General features: G+C 36.3%; 1 protein-coding gene across 1 annotated transcript in view; it reads right to left on the bottom strand.

The window, feature by feature from the left end:
* Nucleotides 1-19655, bottom strand: part of CRPPA (CDP-L-ribitol pyrophosphorylase A) — a 117894-nt gene that overhangs the window by 64554 nt on the left and 33685 nt on the right. Inside the window, 2 exon segments of the mRNA XM_032110568.1 lie at nt 6912-6957; nt 14411-14515. Of these exon segments, the coding sequence (XP_031966459.1) occupies nt 6912-6957; nt 14411-14515 (151 nt within the window).

The raw sequence follows: 19655 nt of genomic DNA, 5'->3' as shown, positions 1-19655 counted from the left end.
AACAAGTCTGGATATAAACATATGTATTTGTTGCATGTGGGAAGTTATTTCTATAATTACATACCACACAATAAGTTTAATCAGATGCATTACTTCAGCAGTGCAGAAACATCTCACTTTCTATTGTAAACACATAGACTTCTTTACAAAAATAGACATAAAGACCTGAAAATTAATTTTAAAGCTGCTGTAAAGTCAACATTATTGGAAAGTGACTTGTGATTTTTAAGCAATTTTCTGTGAGCAGGAAAAGTGAATTAACCACTGAGAATCCCAAAAGATAATTAGAATGATTTTTTGAATCATGGATATTTATTACGTCCAATATTTATAATGTGACAACAAAAATAGCAACTGACTTTGTATTAAGTTAGCAAGAATGGGGAGGGAGGAAGAAAGAGAGAGAACAATAAACATCTGCTTATAAACCATCACAACCAGATGGAAGTGCAAATGAAAAAAATGCATGACCAGTTCTCACAGGACTGGAAATCACAGGATACCACAAGTGTGGGAGAAATTATCTTCCCATAGATTAACTGGGCAAAAAAGTATACTGAACATGCATCACAGTTGGCTTCTACTTAATACAGAACAACTTTACAGTCTGAAAAATGGGAAACCATATTGAATTAATTTCTTATCAGCAGAAAGAAACCAGTGGGTAGATTGAAATCAGATCAAGAGCCACTTGAATTTAGTACTGTACACAAAGTGCAGATACAAGATAGACATACACAATAAACCAGACTAACATATCAGATTTCAAGAACTCAGACTCTATTGAACTAAGTAACTTAATGAAGATTGGAGCTATTACAAAAATCCACATGTGGAAGAAGGCTGTGGAGTCCAAAAACGCACCATAACTTAAGCTCAAACAGTTGTTTTTAAAAAGAAGTCTGTAATCAACAGTAAGTGTCAGAACTATTCTCACAAAAGGCTGCTCAAAGGCTGCAGCTATACAAACCCATCTCACTCCTCTCTCCAGCCCTCTTAGATCTCTAATTTCCTGTAATATACATGAGAAAGGAGAGGCAATTACAAAAAAGCAACTAAGACTTTCAGGTTGAATTCAATAAAGAAGAGAGAAAATCCAATGAAGTGTGGAAAACTATTTTTTATCTGGAGGAGGAATGTAATGTTATAAGGGGAAAGTATGTTAATAAAGTAGGAGAACATTAAAGTAGTGATAATACCTACATTGAAAAGATGCTGCATGTTTTTAAATGATCAAGGAAATGAGTAAAAGAAGTCTGGGAAATCATCATTTACAAAATCATCATAGTAAAGCAACAGTTCTGTTATAGTTGAGGTTTGAAACTCAACTTCCATTTAAATCCAATTTCAAGTGGTCACAGATCCATGTGTTAATTTAGACTGCACCTTTGCTGCATTGTGGGAAGGAAGACTGAGTGGCGCCTTCCTCCCCAAGACTGCCCGTGTCCCACCTCTGCTAAGATGATGGAGCTCTGTCACTCAGCATAGTCATGCTGAACTCAGTGAGCACATCTGGAGTGCTGGCTCGTAACTCCAGGGATTCCATGAGTTTTGCTGCCTGCCAGTAAAGCTGTGTGCAGCATTTCATTCCTGCTTGTCAGAATTCTGTTTGGGTGAACGAAACAGTCATACTGGAAAGGCACGACACGGCCATGTCACCAAGAATTTTAATACTCGGCTAAAAACATTTTGTTCTCCGTTGGACCGCTGGATAATTGAGGCTGGAAGGGACTCCAGGAGTCTCTCATTCAAACTCCTTCTCAAAGCAGGATCACCCATGAGGTCAGGCCTGGTCACTCAGCCCCTTACTGCTCTGGCATACAATCTCTCTGGGCAACCTGTTTGCTGCTTGGTTGTCTGTCAAGGGTGAACGAGATTATTCCTTTTACTGAGTTGGAACTTCCCTTGGTTGGGTTTTTGCATTTCCTCCTGTCCTCCCACAATGAACCACAGTTCTATTTTACTTAACTACTTTCTGCCATAACTTCCTTTTCATCTGCCCAATGCTTTTTTTCAGTTGTTTTCTCACTATTACATTACATATCAAACCCTCTACCTTGCTTTGGCTTCCTCTTCCTCTACTTATTTAAACTTATTATTTCCCTGGAAATTTCCTCTCCCCAACACACATCACCCAATTCCAGCTGTACCTGATAATGGAGTAGTGTTCCCCATTCACATGCATCACGTTTGATCCCATCCATCACTTTTAACATGCACTCAGAGCATATTTTTTGCATGAAATAAAAAATAGTTAAAACTTAACACTGTCAAATTTAAACATTAAATTTCTCAATCAGGAGTTTTCTTCATTAAACCTAAATTTGACACAAGATTTCAGAATTTATTCCATAAAACGTCATTTTTCCTTCATCAGAAAACTTGATTTTCAATCTTTCTATGCCCTCCTTTGATATCCCGGAAGGTTTAGATGACATTATTATTCACCAACACCTGCTGCAGTCTTTATCCTAGGATCGTACCCAATCATAAATTAAAATGTGTGCATGTTTATGGAACTACCATAGTTAGATGATGTATTAAGTGCACTCTAAGGGAAGACTTAGAAGTTTACCTTGAAGAGCATGCCACAAATAAACAGCAATTAAAATAATACTTTGTTTGAATAAAGATAATAAATATCACATCCTAGGGAATTAATACCATAAGAAAAAAAACGCATCTGAATCGCAAATAGGTTTTAGCCTACAGACATAATTTTTTTCTCTTAATTGCACATATATGTGTGTACATACACTTGTTTTTGGAAACATGCTCATACCACACCACTCTTAGTACGCTATTACAATTCCTATTGCTTCCTATTTTGGAAGCACATCTCATCAAAATACTTTTGAAGTTTGCAGTGAATTCCAAGTAGTAAATTAGTTTATTGGAATTCCATTTGCACTTTCTACATAGCAATGGCTTGACTGGTCTGGAAATTCAGTATGGTTTCCCCTGGCATCTTTAGAAACATCTTTGTTATGAGATGCTACCACTGTAAACATACGAAAAATTAAATAAATACTGCCACGCATTTAGTTCATTCATGCTCAACAGAATGAGTTGAAATTTTGATTTGAATAATATAGGTAACCAAAAATATCTAACTTTTTTTTTGTTTACCCATCCCACATGTCTCTGTAGCCACAAAAAACTAAAAACCAAACTTGACACTGCCCCCTACCAATATTAGTACACAGGAAAGAAAGGAAAATTTTGTGGTAGAAGGCAAGAAAATAGGGTTCTTCTCACTTGACAGTAGCTATTCCAAGGAGTATTCCCCACCTGCCAGTCTATTTCTTTGGCTCAGAGCAGAGAACAGCCACTGGTTCATGAGTGTGCCCATGAAAATGCAGCCTACCTCACATAAGTTCTCTGTCCTTTGCTCAATTTCTATTTTTATAAAAAGTCACGTGGTTTCTTCACAGAACACAAGTCATAATATGCAGCTCCCAACAGTCATAAACAGTTTGAAGGCATTACAATATTTTTCTCGGCACTTGCAAAAACCATCATTTTATCTACATCAACAGATACTTCTTTAGCCAAATGTGAGGGCAAGTTATCCAATCTGCAAATGCATGCTCTTGTGAAAAAGTTATTTATAAAGTAAGGCCCTTGAGAAAAGAAAAACAAGGAGGAGGAGGAGGAGAGAGAGAGAGTCAAACTGTAAGTTACAAACCTCTTCTGAGAAGCACCGTTTAAAGTTTACATGTTGGAACTAGAGTTCAAAATTATCTACCTCAAGGGCAGTAATCCTAATGGAATTTTTTTAGGATGTTTTGTATTAGCCTGATCTTAACTACATTTCTAGATGAGTCACCCTTTTTGTAAGACAATGTTTTCTTACTTCAAGACTATTCAAAATAGGCGTGTGCCACATTGTCTGCATGCTCTACAAGTTTATACCTGTGTAACTAAAGAAAAGCATTAAATTTGCTTTTTACAAAATGGTTATAAAAAGAGATTTGAGGAAGTGAGGAAACTAAAAAGAAATGTTTTAACAAAACAGTCTCAACAGAAAAATAACTCATTAGTCTTTTTACATCAGTGAAATGTTTCTTTGCCTTGAATAAGAATTATATGCATGTGTATAAATATCTAAGGTAAAAAAATGCATATAGGGATGCATGATTTTCTTACTTCCACCTGATAAGTTTAGCAAGCTGAAATTTGTTGAATTCCTGAAGAAAACCAAATGTTTTGATCACTAATAAATATAAACTGCAAATGACGTGAAATTTGGAATTGTAGTCACAAAATCAAATGTGTACACTCAAAATTTCTTCATCGCTACTGAATTCATCCAGTGAGAAAATGTGCGTCCAGCACAGTAAATCGGGTAACTTAATAATAAAGAAATCAGCTGTAAAGACTGAAACAGCAGTGGGGAGCCAGTGTGAGGCCAGAGCCCTTGGCTCCCTGCACCCTCCTAACCCATACATTCAGCTTCTGGGACATCTCTAGAGGGCCTTAACAGCAAAGTGGCATTTGGAGAGCTGGCATCTTGCAACTCAACTTGACAGCCATGTAGGACTTCCCCCTCAGGCACTCTACATGGCACAAAAAGTGATAAGCAAGAGCACATCACTTACAAGAGCATGTAGTGATACGGCAAGTGGGAATGGCTTCAAATGGAGAGTAGGCTCTGACTAGATATTAGGAAGAAATTCTTTACTGTGAGGGTGGTGAGGCACTGCAACAGGTTGCCCAGAGAAGTTGTGGATGCCCTGTCCCTGGAAGTGTTCAAGGCCAGGTTGGATGAGGCTCTGAGCCACCCGATCTAGTTAAAGGTGCCCCTGCTGATGGCCAGGGGGTTGGAACCAGATGCTCTTTAAGGTCCATTCCAACCCAGGCTGTTCTATGATTCCATGATTCTACGATACAGCACCATGTAGTGGGTTTTGAACTCTCAAGAAAAGCAAACACTGTCATATAGTCAATTACCCAGCATATAGGAAAGGCCTAACTGAACATGCCTTGGCTTGTAGGATGGTTGCCATTCTCTAAGGTGACCTATCCTTGAAGGTTTCCTATAGGTATAGCACAACACAGCAGATCATAGCTAATAAGATTTATTCTGTAAAACTAACAACCATAAGAGTAAATGATGCCATACAGGGGTACATCAGGATGATGCTCCGAAGGACAAAAACATATTCTCCCCTTAAATATGCTTTAAGTGTGGAATGAACTGTGAATAGAGCATGTGCCTAATATTAATTCACATGGTTCAACTGTCCACTACCAAAATAATTCATGCTATAGCGACCTGAAGATCTGAGATCTGAAGCCTTTTGAAGGGCACAAAATAGATAAGGCACAACTCTCAAACTGCTGTCTTGGACAACTAACAGTGCCAATTCAAAATCCCATTAAAGATAATATGTAAGATAATTCTGTTATGCAGTGTCCTAATTTGCTATGGAGGACTCATTATACTGCTTGCATAAGGAGAAAAGAACATGTACAGCTTCTGCTTCCTGAACTTGCACAATGCAGCAAGAAGCAAATCTAAACTTCAGTAATCTTGAAGTACAGATTTTCATAGAAACCACCATAGTAAGACTGCTGTGGTTACTGAAGTAGATATATTGCATGTTGCCACAGCAAAGGAACATTAGATTAGACATTATTAAAGGGATTAGCCTGACTGACCACCATGAAGGTCTTCATATTTACTTTAAACTACACAAGCTTTTTATTATAAGTAACAGCTGAAAAAGATTGCACTGGCTTTAAGGAAAACAAAAAGATGTGATAACATTACATATGCTAAGAAGGCTATTGTGCTGGTGAGGCATAATTACTGCTTTGTAAATTCATGTCAACTACTCCCTGCCACCCTCTTTTCTTCAATATGTTTGGAATTCCTAAGCTTGAAAGCTAGGAGTGTGGAACATCTACAAAAAGTAAGATTTTCAAAAATCCCAGGCTTCTATCTATGAATATGAGAACCCATTGCCTGTCAGAACCAGAAATTTCCAGGCTTCCCAACCCTATTTTCTTGACTTGTGCCTGAAAAATTCAGTTAAGTAATTCTAATAATGCATCTAATATGCAATATTTGCCCACTATAATAACCAGAGTGGACAACTAGCCATTCACTCACCGTGCCCCAACAGAACACAGGTTTTGCTCTGGTTTTCTTAAATAGGAACTTCATTCTTTTCTCTGGAAAGGTATTTTTAATCCAAAAGGAAGTCCCTTTCTCTTCATCAGTTTCTGGGGTTTTATCCCTCAGTTCTCAACAAGGAGTCAGGCAAGAGTCCCCTGAATCACTGCCTGTCAGTTTACAATAACCATCAGTGTGGTCATTATACAGTATTTGAGAATTCTTACTTTCTACATTGTTTTTAGAGTGAGTCAACCTAGATAAAGGCTAAATCCAGTCTTTAAGTTAAACTGCTATGAAACCACTTCCACTGGAAAAAAAAAAAATTAACAAACTGTTCAACAAGAGATTTATAAATTAATGAAGTACCTCAATATCACATAATTGCCACATCAATTTAGGCAACAACTGACTGTATGTGAAACAGTGACAAGCCCTAAAGAGTTAATATTTAATTTTCACTCTACAACGTAGAATAGAAAGATGGAACATATTCAGAATTGACCTGCAAATGAAAGAAAAAAATAGATTGTTTATTCCTTATAAAGTCCTTCAAAATTAATCTCTGTTTGACTGTAATATACACAGCTTTTTATAAGGTTCTGTATTCTAAGAGAAGTAAATAAATATGCGTAATACAAAGATTCCAGTAAACGAGCTAAAACAACTTGCCTAAGCACATTTTATGCATCATAAAACTTTTCTTAAAGACATTTCAAACTATTGCACACAAAATTCTTAATTATAATCAGGAATATGCAAACTGACAGTCACAAGGACGAACACATACCCTTAATGATCGAGTCAGCTGCATACAGATCCCGCTTGTAGGTCACCTAAAGGACAGACAAGCCTCATTAGATTTGACACAGCAGGAAGGAATGTAAAACCAATAACACAATTGCCCTGAAGGCAATTCTTTACATTTTAAATACCATAAACAAGTGATATTGTCAATTTCTTAATTTGGTAAAATATCACTGGCAATTTATGAGAACAGAGGTTGCAGAAAGTACTGGAGACTTGAGAAAACGCCTTTCCCAAATACTTACATCTGCTTAGAACTCATCTGAAACCTAAAACTATTTTCAACGCTTTGAAAAATCACAAAAACATAATAATGCATCTATTTTTTTACATATCAATTCTATGCTAATTTTATTGCAGAATAGATTAGTTTTCAACAGGACTTGGGATCATAAAAATGACAGCCAGAGAGAAACCTTGTTGTTGCTTTTACTAACGTAGGTGCAATTTTTCAGTAGTGCAAGACTCTTTTTGTTAACAAGAGTCCAATCAACCAGTGGGAGTCAGTGAGACTACAAGTAGACTGTGCATGAGCTTTCAGAGAATTAATAAACATCAAGTTCTCCTTGAAGACATTAAACAGATCAAGTTAGATGAACAATAAGATGCTGAATATTTACTTGGTACTTGCAAAAACACCATTTATATCTGTCTTTGTACACTCATGGTGGCTGACAGTCCCAATCACAGACTTTGCAAATAAAATAACAGAAAATTAAAGTCAGATCTATCCAAGACATTAACAGTGTTTGCTAGCACTGTCTTCACACTAACAAGCAGTGACTTGAACTGATATGACTCTTAAATATTTGTATTTCTTTTTACTGTAACTTCCTGTAATGCTAAATAATATTTACTGGATTTTCTGATTTTTTTTTCTCTAGAGCCTGAATAAATATTTCTTTCTTTTTGAAATTACTGAACAGGATTCCAACAGCATTAGTGCTGCAAAGTAAATCTTACAGTAGGATACCATTAATGGTATACTTAGTCTCCAAGTAAATGATTATTTGACTTCAACATAAGGATTCTTGTGACCACTTTCCTTCCAATCTCATAAATTAAGCTCTGTATTATATTCAGAAACAGATGAATAACATCTCATGATTTCCCCAATGCATTACATTCTTTTAAAATTTAAAACTAACTTAATTCCCTATAGTTTGTCCTGCAGGAGGAGCAGCCAGAGAATGAATCTATCCTGATAAATCTTAGGAGTATCAGTTTACAAACAGACTTTCACATTTCTACTTACTGTTGGGAAGAGTCAATGTCTTGAAGTTAGATTTAAGGATAGAGTGACCAATTGAGTGATTTTGCTGCAAAGTTTCTTGCTATTCACCAGATTCTAGAGGGCATTTATATTGAATTTTCAGTAAAGTGTAACAGATTATAATCCCAAAACCTTTCAAGAAACAAGACTAAGGTCTGTCAGAAATGGTGTCACATACTCTAACATTTAAGGTCTCTTTGAGGTGCAAAAGTATTTTTAAACAGCCTGATCTAAAAAAATGGTAAGTGCAGTCTTCAAGAAAAGAGCACAGGCGAATAAAAAATTAAGAATGAACCTTTAAAAAATCTGTCCTGAAATTCTTAGACAGACATCAGCAAATGCTTTGTTTCCTAGAGAAATAAATCATTGAAGACCATATCACATGCTTCATATGTATTTCTTTCATAATCTTTGATCTTATAAGCTAATTTCAGATAAAAGCTCCTATAAGTTTTGTGAAAATTGCAGAGTTCACAGGAAAATCCTTCCAGATACCATATGCGACCACCCCTTACCAGTCAAGGAGGGAGGGTTTCTCTACACCTCTTTCAATTTGAGTAAGATGCTAAATTCAATTCCCTGAATGTTCCTTATTTATAACAGTTGCACAGAGCTTGAGCCCAGATTTGTCCATAGCATTCTAGATGCACTTGCAATACTAGAACATCTCTTCTCCAATTTCATATTCTTGTTTCTCTATCCATGGCTGAAATATGGTATTTTGCCCACATACTTGGGAAACTTGCTACCCTCTGTGATACCTACACCACATTCAAAGTCACTGCCTTCCAAGAACAATCCATTAAATAAGACCTATACTTAATTTGTTTCTAAAATCAGTTCTTGATATTTGGCTGCAATGAAAAGCATACTTTTTTCTTTAAACTGTTTGCTAAGCAATCCTTATAAATACGTTACTTCTGATCAATTATATTTTTATTTACAAATCCTTAAATCTTTGTCTGCAAACTTTACCAGACAACTATTAAATACCTTAGAGACAATAACAGCTTCTGCAGAAACTGGTGAGACGAGGTGAGAATTATCTTTTGAAATATATCAAATTATCTAATTTTTCATCTATTTAATGAGAACTAGTACAGTTACAGTCATCCTATTTTTAATTAAGATGTCATGTAATAACAAGTCAAACTTCTGCCAGTTGTATGTTTTACCAGCAGCACTATCTTTATCAGTCAAGATTATAGACTTGTAATAAAGTCTTGAAGCCAATTTCACAAAATAATTAAATTCCATGTTGGTTCACATTAATTACATTAATCCCTTGACTCTTTAAATAACCAAGTTTTTCCTGTAGCAGTGCACCCTTTTGTTTTGTTGATCAATATCAAACTCACAGGCTTCAAATTACTCAAATTCTCATTCTTCACATGACAATATTAATTTTCATTTTGTCCTCTTGAACATCCAGTGCTCCAAGACTTTAAGAACGTTATTGCTGCAATCCAGAATATCACTAGGCCAAATATTAAAACTCAGCACAAATACCTCACAGTCACAGAACATGAAAACATGAACTGCTTATAGGAAAGACAGAGCAGTCTTACTTGGTAAACGTCTCTTCTGTATAATAAATACTCTATTGTGCTTCTTTAATAAAGCCTCAAAAATCATCAGATGAGTTTGTTTTCCTGTGTGCCCTTTTTTGTTAATTGTCAGACTGTAAGTTTTCACTACCTAGGAAGACGTTCTTTTTAAAGTTATTCCCCAAAATTACTTCCATGTAATGTTTAAAAGTCTTCTTCAAACAGCTTGAGGAACAGTTCAGACTTACAAAAGTGGACATCAAATGCAAAAATACAACTCTTTACTGAACAAATACAATAAAGTTATGACCACACACATACACAAGTGTACTGCACTTCAGTTTAATGAAGTTTTTCCCGTCTCTTACGCTAAGACATCATACAGATCTCCTTTGTATGGGATAGTTTTGTAGGATTAGAAAATAATCTGTTGCTTTTTAGAAATGTTGTGGATTTTTCACTCTGCCAACATTAAGTCTATAAATCTGCCTCAAATTTTAAAAAATGTTCTTATACTGAATTTTTTATCTACATTATACACACACATATATCAGAGTATAACAAATACATTCCATTAGTTGATTTTACACTTTAAGAGCATATTGCCCCAGAATATTTAAGGTAATTTTACTTTCAAGGTATCAAACACAGAGAAACTGAAAATGTGGTGTTGATAGAGTCTTTCTGTTTCCTTTTTTTGCTGTCCTGACCCCAAATACCTTATAAATAATTATACAATAACTATCTTTAAAATAGAACTTAGGAATATTTATAATACTGAAGTAATTTGAATTACTTGGTTGTTTTCACTACAAAGAATGATTTTAATTTTGTAGTTTGTTCCCAGAAAGTAAACTATCTCCTGCTTTAGCTCCAACAGTGACTTTGAAATGTTACTTTTCCTAATGTAGAAGTGCTCAGGTAGAGTAATTAGTGTTAATTCAAGAAGATTATATATAAACACATACAACATTTTCCCACAACTTTGAGTCATTTAATGTTATGTCAGTTGTGCACCTCATGCATAAACTGAATTCTTACAAATATCTGATCTGCTCTTTAAAGATTCAAGATCCACATATGATGAAACTGGTTTTTAATACTTGAACGTCAGAAACTGTTAATTGATTGCAGTCCTTCTGTTACACATCCTCTGAAACCTCAACTGAACGAGGGTTATTTATTTCAGATTATTTATCTGGATGGAATATCTTTTTGCCTTGTGTTGAAAAATAAGGCTGGAGCCATTGGGAGAACATCAGTTCTTGGCATATGAAATTTCATTTAGCTCAGCATTAAAAACCCAGCAGAAAAAAATAGCAATATATTACAAATTACAGTATTATGACAGCTAATGAAAGATTATTGTGTTTCTGAGAGCTGACTAGTAACAGCAATAGTTCCTAATCATTTTGTAAGCAAGTACCACTTGAGAAAACTGGCAGTCTTCTGCACTTCATCAAACTAAAGACTGAGCATGACCGTTCTTTAATGGTACTGCTCCAAATCACCTGCCAAACACCTCGGTACAGAGTGACCAACGCTGGGTGCTCTTCAAGACGGAGCTGTATTGCTCTGTAGGCTCCAAACTGAAATCAGTATTTCCTGCAGAAACGATGTAATATTTTACACACCTCGTCATTTTTATGCCTTTCACTCTTAATGTCTTTACAAGCCACAGAAACACCAATGACTTTTAGCTACAAAATTAGACAGGGCATAGGATGTGAGAAGGTACTTTAATGACCTGGCACCAGCATCTTTGTGTTTACTGTATGTAAAATATTCACTGCTCTGAAATGGCCTGCAGCACAGTGTCTGCACATAAATGGGTGCTCTTGCTACTGTCACACTCTACACAACACTGTCAACACTGAGACTGTGCTGGGTTGACCTTGGATGGATACCAGATGCCCACCAAAGCTGCTCTGTCATTCCCCTCTTCAAGTGGATAGGGGAGAGAAAATATAACAAAAGACTCATGGGTCAAGATAAGGGCAGAGAGAGATCACACAAACCAGACTCAACTCAGAGAAAATAGTTTAATTTAGTTTAATTTATTACCAATCAAATCAGAGTAGGATAATGAGAAATAAAACCAAATATTAAAACATCTTCCCCACCCCTCCCTTTTTCCCAGGCTCAACTTTACTCCAAATTTTCTCTACCTCCTCCCTTCCAGTGGTACACGGGGATGGGAAATGGGGGTTGCAGTCAGTTTATCACACAATGTCTCTGCTGCTCTTTCCTTCTCAGGGGGAGGACTTCCCTTCCCTTCCCTTCCCTTCCCTTCCCTTCCCTTCCCTTCCCTTCCCTTCCCTTCCCTTCCCTTCCCTTCCCTTCCCTTCCCTTCCCTTCCCTTCCCTTCCCTTCCCTTCCCTTCCCTGTTGACATTATCGTTTTCCAAATGTTTATAGGCCTCTTTAAAGTCCAGTGCTACTGCAATGTGTTCCACACACTATAAAGTTAATAGGATCAGGATTTTGTTTCATAAACAGTGTTGGGGTGACACTGACACTTCAACAAGTCCCTTTTAAAACAGAGATGAGCACAAGTTCAAGCCCCAATGAAACTGGGGACTGGTTACTAATACTACTCCTTGGGGCCTGATACTGGGGACAATACTGTCTAATATCTTTATTAACAACCTGAGAAAGGGGAAATACCCTCAGAAAACCAGTAGATGACAACAAATGAACAAGTATTCATTCAATATACTCAAGGGTCCAACAATAATTTAGAAGGATCCTGAAAGGCTGGAGAAAGCAGCTGAGAGAAACTTTGTGGTCTATAACAAACGTAAATACAGCATCCTGCATCTGGGACAAACGACCCTGGGTAGCAGCAGTCCATACTGATGCTGAAATATAGAAAACAGCTTTACAGAGAAGGACCTTCTGGACAAGCTGAGCATGAGTCAGTAGTCTGGAGCAGTGGAGAAAAGGAATCAAACAGGGCTGTATCAGTAAGGAAGTAGATCTCATTATGGGTAATACAGGGATTATTCGGCACTTTAGAGAACACACCAGAGTACTGTTTTTAGTTTTGGGCTCCCCAGTATAACACAAAGAGGAACAGAAGGAAGCCAGTAGAGGTCTGCTAAGATGGTGTGAGAGAACTTGGCTTGTTCAGCCCAAAGAACAGAAGATGGAAGATAGGGAAGGGTTAATTCATGGCCATAGAAAAGAATAAACTGGACTTTTCTTGCAGAGCTTTCTGTTGGCCTTTCTTCCTTCCCCAGTGCAAGATGCAGTAAGGGAAATGTTGATGAAATAATATGAAAAAAGTCCCCATACAGGGTGATATTCATTAGAATTGTCTTCCCCAGAGAGGCTGTGAAATCTCCATTCTTGGAGAATCTCCATTCTTGGAGATACTCAAAACTTAGCTGTACAAGGCCCTGCACTGCCTAATCTAACTAACCTGGTCCCACTTTCAGCAAGGTGTAGGACCAGATGACATCTATCTATTTCATTCAGACTTAATTATTCTGTCATTCTAAGCTACATTTATCTGCTGGGCATCAGTAGCATCTACAGATAGCAAAGAACCAGATGAATATTATAATGAGAAAAATGAGCATTATTGGTGTATTTTGCTACCCTTCATGTAACTATCATGCTTTGCAATGCGAACAATGAAACCATCCAAAAAATTACGTAATGTAAATATGCATGACATAATCTGTCCCTTAGAAGACTGAATAGGAAAACAGACCATATACAGTTTCAGAAAGACTGCATGTCCCCAACAGGATATCAAAAGAAGTTTTGTATGGAACCAATGCACAAGTAAATTTTCCTGTTAAATTGCACAGGAAATGTGCACTGCAGATTCAGGAAATTACCTTTCTGTGTAAGATTTATGGTTATACTTTTAAAAATAATGTCTCATTGGAGGAAATTTACTGTCAAAGACAGATGCAGTGATTTGAGCTGCTTCCAGATCTTTCAGTGTGGTAATGAATAAAATAAAATAAAATAAAATAAAATATACTTTAAAATTGCTTGACACAACAACCACTAAGAAAGAATAATGTCCCACCATCCAAAACAATGAAATGTGATACTTTGGAGTAGAAGGGACATATACTTTGGCACCTGTACACACAGATGCTTTGTCAGTCATCAGGAACCTACCAGATTAGCAGACAAGGTAAATGATGTTTAAAAAAATTTAAAGTATTATTTGAAAACGTCTTAAATATTACAGTGCTACTGAATGTAATGAACTACTCTAAAAATCAAACTGTTGATAGCCAGGTATTTGGCATCAGAAAAAAAGCAATGTCCTCATAGGAAAAGTAGAGGAAAATAGACAAAAGATACGGAAATAGCAGAAGAAAGCCCGTACCATAAAAGAACATTCTTAGTTTGGGGGATTACAGAGTTATAGTTTTACAGATTCTTAGGTCATTCAAGTACTTAGATGTTTTTCCTATTTACAGGAAAATACTGTCTTCATTGATTATCTCAAGTAAAAACTGTCCAAGACACTCTACAATAGTGAGCTCTAAAAAGAGCTCAGACAAAACCAATTCTGAAATACGAAATAGAAAAGCCTAAATTACAGTTGAAAACACATCTGAATTTTTATGGTAATATGCAAATTTTATTAATTTTAAATTATATATATAGAACTAGATATTATTATTGTCTTTACCTTCCAGAGGTCAGCTGTTCCTTCAACAAGTTTGGCATTTGTTTTACAGTATTTCAGAACCAGATGCAAACATTCAGTTCCATAATCCAGGTCATAGTCAGTACACTGTAGTAATTAAAAACCAAAAAAATCCTCAATTAGTCTTAGATACTTCTAAGCAATAACACATTTTCTTTCATTAATTAAACCTTACATCTCAACAGTCCTATCCACAGTAATACATCTGTATTAGGCACATAGGTTTAGGATAGATCAGAAATAAAACCGCTCCAAGAAGCTTATGCCAAATTGTGGCTATTCAGCAAAATGTTATAGAAGTAAACAAACACTTTATAAGCACAGGTGAAATCAGTTAGGTGCTGCTAAGCCTCAGGATCTTTATAAACCTTTACATTGTTAACTAAACGAATGAGAAGTTACATGTATAAAAAAATTCTTGACGTAGTCAAGAGAGGCCTCACCAGAAGATACCACTAACGTTTCAGTGACAAACCTTTAGAGTATGGGAACAAATCAATAGATGTAGAAGCATGACTCTTCAAATGCTGGGCCTGTTTTGGTTATTGCAGCATCAAAAAAGGGATGGTAGTAACCTCTGTATTCCTTACGTGACTCCCTCTATCTTTTTCTCCAGTTATCTGCACAAAAAATAGCAGTCTCATGCTGCTCCATGATCCTTACAGATTAAAAAAACCCCAACAAACAAAAGTTTGTCTACCTTTTAGGCATCTAGAAAAGATATTATTCTCTCAACACACCCTTCCCAAGCAGTTTGGCTTCCTATTGATAGTGATTATAAGAATCTCAATAATGAACAACTGAGTATGGAGCAGAATATCCTGAGCCAAAACATAGGTAGAAAAGCAGGAACTGGGAGCTTATCAGTCAGGACTAGCTCAAGATGAATTAGCCTAAGACAAGAAAGTTCTACTATTTTCATATTGCTAAATTATCAGTCCATACAGAAACAGGAAGGGTAACTTAAGATAGCATCTTCATAAAAAAAGGAGGTATTTGAGAAGATCAGAGGCTGGCTAGCACCGTACCCAGTCTCTATTTCAGAGTGACTTGTCAACAGTAAGTAAGAAAGAACAAGGCAATAATATGTTCTTACCTTCCCAGAATGCTCCCTTGGCCTCATATAAAGCTATTATTCTGGCTTCAGAAATCACTTTAATAAAAAGTCCCTGAGGGACACACTGAACCAGAAGCAACTGCCTTAACAGTACTCAGTGAATTACAGGAATCCTGAATTCACCCAATTATTTTTTGAATAGCAGTATTTTTTTAGCAACTGCAGCAGGGAGTATCTCATTCATCACTTTTTTCATCGCATGCTCTGTTATTCTGACAGAAAAACCACCTTCTCAACCCTTCAAAATGCTCTACCACATCTCTTCTCACATCTTTCCACAGATAAAGAGATCAATATTTATTCAGTCATTTCATGTGTGAAAACTACTTCAAAACTTTGATCAACGCTTTTGCCCTCCATTTGCCTACACTTACCTATGAATTTTATCATAATATCCTTCTACAAACCTTCTCAGTTAGCCCTCATCTCCACTACACAGAAAAAAAAAGGGTACCTCCACTTCCTGTTCCAAATTATTTATGAACAAAATAACTGCACAGTACAGACCATCAAGAAACTCCACTGGTGATTTACTGCAATGGAAACTGGTCATGCACTTGACCTTGTTTCTTATCTTCTAACAAATAATCTACTCTGGTAAATCCTTTCTCTTATCCCACATCTGTAAGATTCCTTCAAGAGTCTTTGGTAAAAGCTTCTGTGAAACATCTTATTAATGCACTTAGGTTGCTATCAGCTCAATCAACCACAAACAAGATGCCAGTAAGGTCCTTAAAGAATGACAATTAGCTCTGCAATACATAAGCTTTCCTTTACGAACACTTCCACTGTGTAAAATTTAACCCTGGGTCCATGTTTCAAAGATACTGTGCTCAGTCATTTCCAGCCCCTCCAGGACTCAAGAAACCAAAATTGCCAAGCATGTAAAAAATTAAGCGGGTTAAAGAACCAAAAGAGAGTACTGCAACACAACCTGCCTTTCTTTTTATTAAGTTCCTCAAGAAGTTTATTAAAACAGATGAAGAAAATTTTTTGGTTCTATTCTTGTTTTATAACATATCAGTGAAATTCAAGGAATTCATCAACATTACACATCTGAATTGCAATACTCATACACACAGACATCTTAGAAAAAAGATAGCTATGACTTTTATATTCTTTAAATCAGTAATTTCTACCATTTAATTTGTCAGCCAACTTTAAAAAGTACTTTAAATATTATTGTTCTTTACAGACTTTTAGCTGAGTTACAAAACAAAATGGACACAAGAACATAGAGTAACTTAAAAAGAAGGGGGTTTCAATAAAACCACTTTGGAACATTTTTTAATTAAGCAGAAATTTAAATAAATAGGATAGAAAAAAGGTCAACAGAAAAGATAAAGTAAGAGGGAACTCTAGCTCCGAAATACATAAAAATGCAGTGATCTTCCAAGTAAAGCTATCCAGAGATAAAGTGCCAGTAAAACCAGAAATGGCCTAGTCAATTCCAAATATTTATTACCAAAATGTTTCCTTTTTCATTTTGTTTTTAAGGAAAATTTTCTGGTAGAACACAAACTATTTTTCACTAATGTGAGTAACATACAGATTAAAAAAACCCATGTATTTTTATTTTTGCTTCAGAATGGAAGAGAAAATTTCAGAAATAAATTTGGCTGTGAAAGAATTTACTCGGCAATAAAATTGTTACGTTTTTTAATATATGGGTAATGAATGCAACTAAGACAAAACAAAGCAATTCCAACTTTTTAGCGAAGTATTAATCACAGATAATTAGTAGGGAGTGGAGAAGTTCCATAAATGGGCTAAGGCATCTTGAGGGTATTGCTTGCTTCAAGGGATGAAATATGACACAAAGCAAAGTAATAATTAAAAACATATTTCACTAACACTTGTATATCATGACATTTACCACTCTAATTATCTGTAATTGTTTCAACCTAAACATATATTCAGAGTGTACTGTTCTCCAAGTCTGATACACTGATGTCAGAGGAGAACAATGAAATGAAGTAGTAGCACAAGGCCAGCTGTTTATATACAATCTACATGCTAAACAGTTTCACATGCGAAATTTTAAATCCATATTCAAAGAGCAGAATTCAAAAGCTTCTATACTGCTCTAAGAAATTCAGTTAGCAAATTAAGCATTAGCAGAGAGCTCCTATAAAAAAACGTCCTGCATCAGGCACGGTATCACCAGCCAATTGAGGGAGGGAATTGTCTTGCTCTGCTCTGCACTGGGGCGGCCTCATCATGAGTCCTGTGTACAGTGTTAGGGCACCTCAATATAAAAAAGACATTAAACTCTTAGAGAGTGTCCAAAGGAGGGCAACAAAGATGGTGAAGGACCTTGAGGGGAAGCCTACGAGGAGTGGGGAGACCTCATCACAGTTAAAACTTCCTTCCACAAGGAAGTGGAGGGGCAGACACCAATCTCTTCTCTTTGGTGACCAGTGACAGGACCCAAGGGAATGGCCTGAAGCTGAGTCAGGGGAGATTTAGGTTGGATACTAGGAAATAGTTCTTCATCCAGAGGGAAGGAGCAGGCTCCCCAAGCCTGGCAGAGTTCAAGAAGCATTTGGACAATGCTCTCAAGCACATGGTGGGACTACTGGGAATATCCTGCACAGGGCCAGGAGCTGGATTCAGTGATCCTTATGGTCCCTTCCAACTCAGGACACTCTCTGATTCTACAAAAATTCCAGAATATCTGTGAAGAAAATTCATACTCACCCAGGTATACAACCACTCTCATCCTAAATCTTCTGTATGTAATTCAGTGTACATCTAGATTCAATTTACAATACAAAAATCTGTTTAAAACTCTTACTCTTTCTAAAGCCCCTTTATGACTGAAAGCCTTTTTAACATAAGTTTGACAGTGTACAGTTAACCGAACTTGACATGCACACACAGCTTTGTGAAACAATAGACATAGTTTTAGTTTCACACCACAGATTTGAAATGATGGAAACAGCTGGAAATACTGGCACAAAACACATCCACAAAAGAAAGAAAACATAATAGTTTAGCTCTTTAAATGACACAGAAGGAAATATGTTACTTAAAAATCCTTTTGTAGTGTTGAATATTCAAAGGCATTCTAATAGGTAGCTTTGGGAAGACTTTTTTTGTGGGTGTTTTTTTGTTTGTTTTCCAAGAACGAATAAAGTTTGAATAAAATGCTATGAGTGGAATGAGATACAGATTTTAGCATTACACAAAGTCTTCTTCCTCTTCCCTCCAAATTAGTTTGAAAACATTTTGAAAAATACTACTACTTCCTAAAATGCAAGGCACATTGTTGTTCCTTATATGCAAACATAGAGTAAGAGGTTAGAGAAAAGAGCAGCTATGCAGCCTCTGTCTCCCTGGTATTTACTAAGAGTCCATATGCTCACTAGTTTTGAATACAATACTTTGAACACTAATTTACTGGATCTTTATATGGGAACTGGTAACCATACAACAGAACCAGCACAGATGAAAAAAAAAGGTTCAATACAGCACTGTCACTTTCTTATCTTTTCATAATTCCTTAGTTTATAAGGACACAAATTAATATTCTTTATGCATTAACTAAAAGAAAATCTTCAGATTTGCTCCTTTACACAGGTACCTTTAAAGCCTGTGTTGAGCCAGCCTTCACACTTCTGTAACCCTTGACTGCGTGACCTTTAGCACTTTTTCCACTGCCACCAGCATATCCATTTTATTCTCCCATGTAAATCCATTCAGTAACAATATCAGAACACTTGCATTTAAAATGCGTAACTAATCAACAATAGCAGAGCTTTAGGATTTTTCCAGATCCTTGCAAATGAAGTTTCCAGTGCTGAAGTGCCAGAGGACATCATGAACATTCATCATCAGGAACATTTAACTGAATTAAGAAAAGAAGCAGACACAAGCTTTCACTGCACCTGAATTGGTCTATTTTTATCCTATTTTATAAAGGTTTTTTTTTGCCATGCTCATTACCATGGAAACCAAGAAAGTGCTGAATCCAACAGTGGATTTGCAGCAAGCACTCAGCCTACATCAATATACCACAGCTAAATGAGAGACAGCAGAAGCAGCAAACAGATCGAGGAAACGTGAATGAGGAAACACTGAGATCAACATAAAACCAGATAATCTCAT

This window comes from Corvus moneduloides, chromosome 1 (genome assembly GCF_009650955.1).
Source record: "Corvus moneduloides isolate bCorMon1 chromosome 1, bCorMon1.pri, whole genome shotgun sequence".
NCBI lineage: Eukaryota > Metazoa > Chordata > Aves > Passeriformes > Corvidae > Corvus > Corvus moneduloides.
The sequence above is the reverse complement of the archived record's forward strand: the minus strand, read 5'-3'. Positions and strand labels throughout refer to the sequence as shown.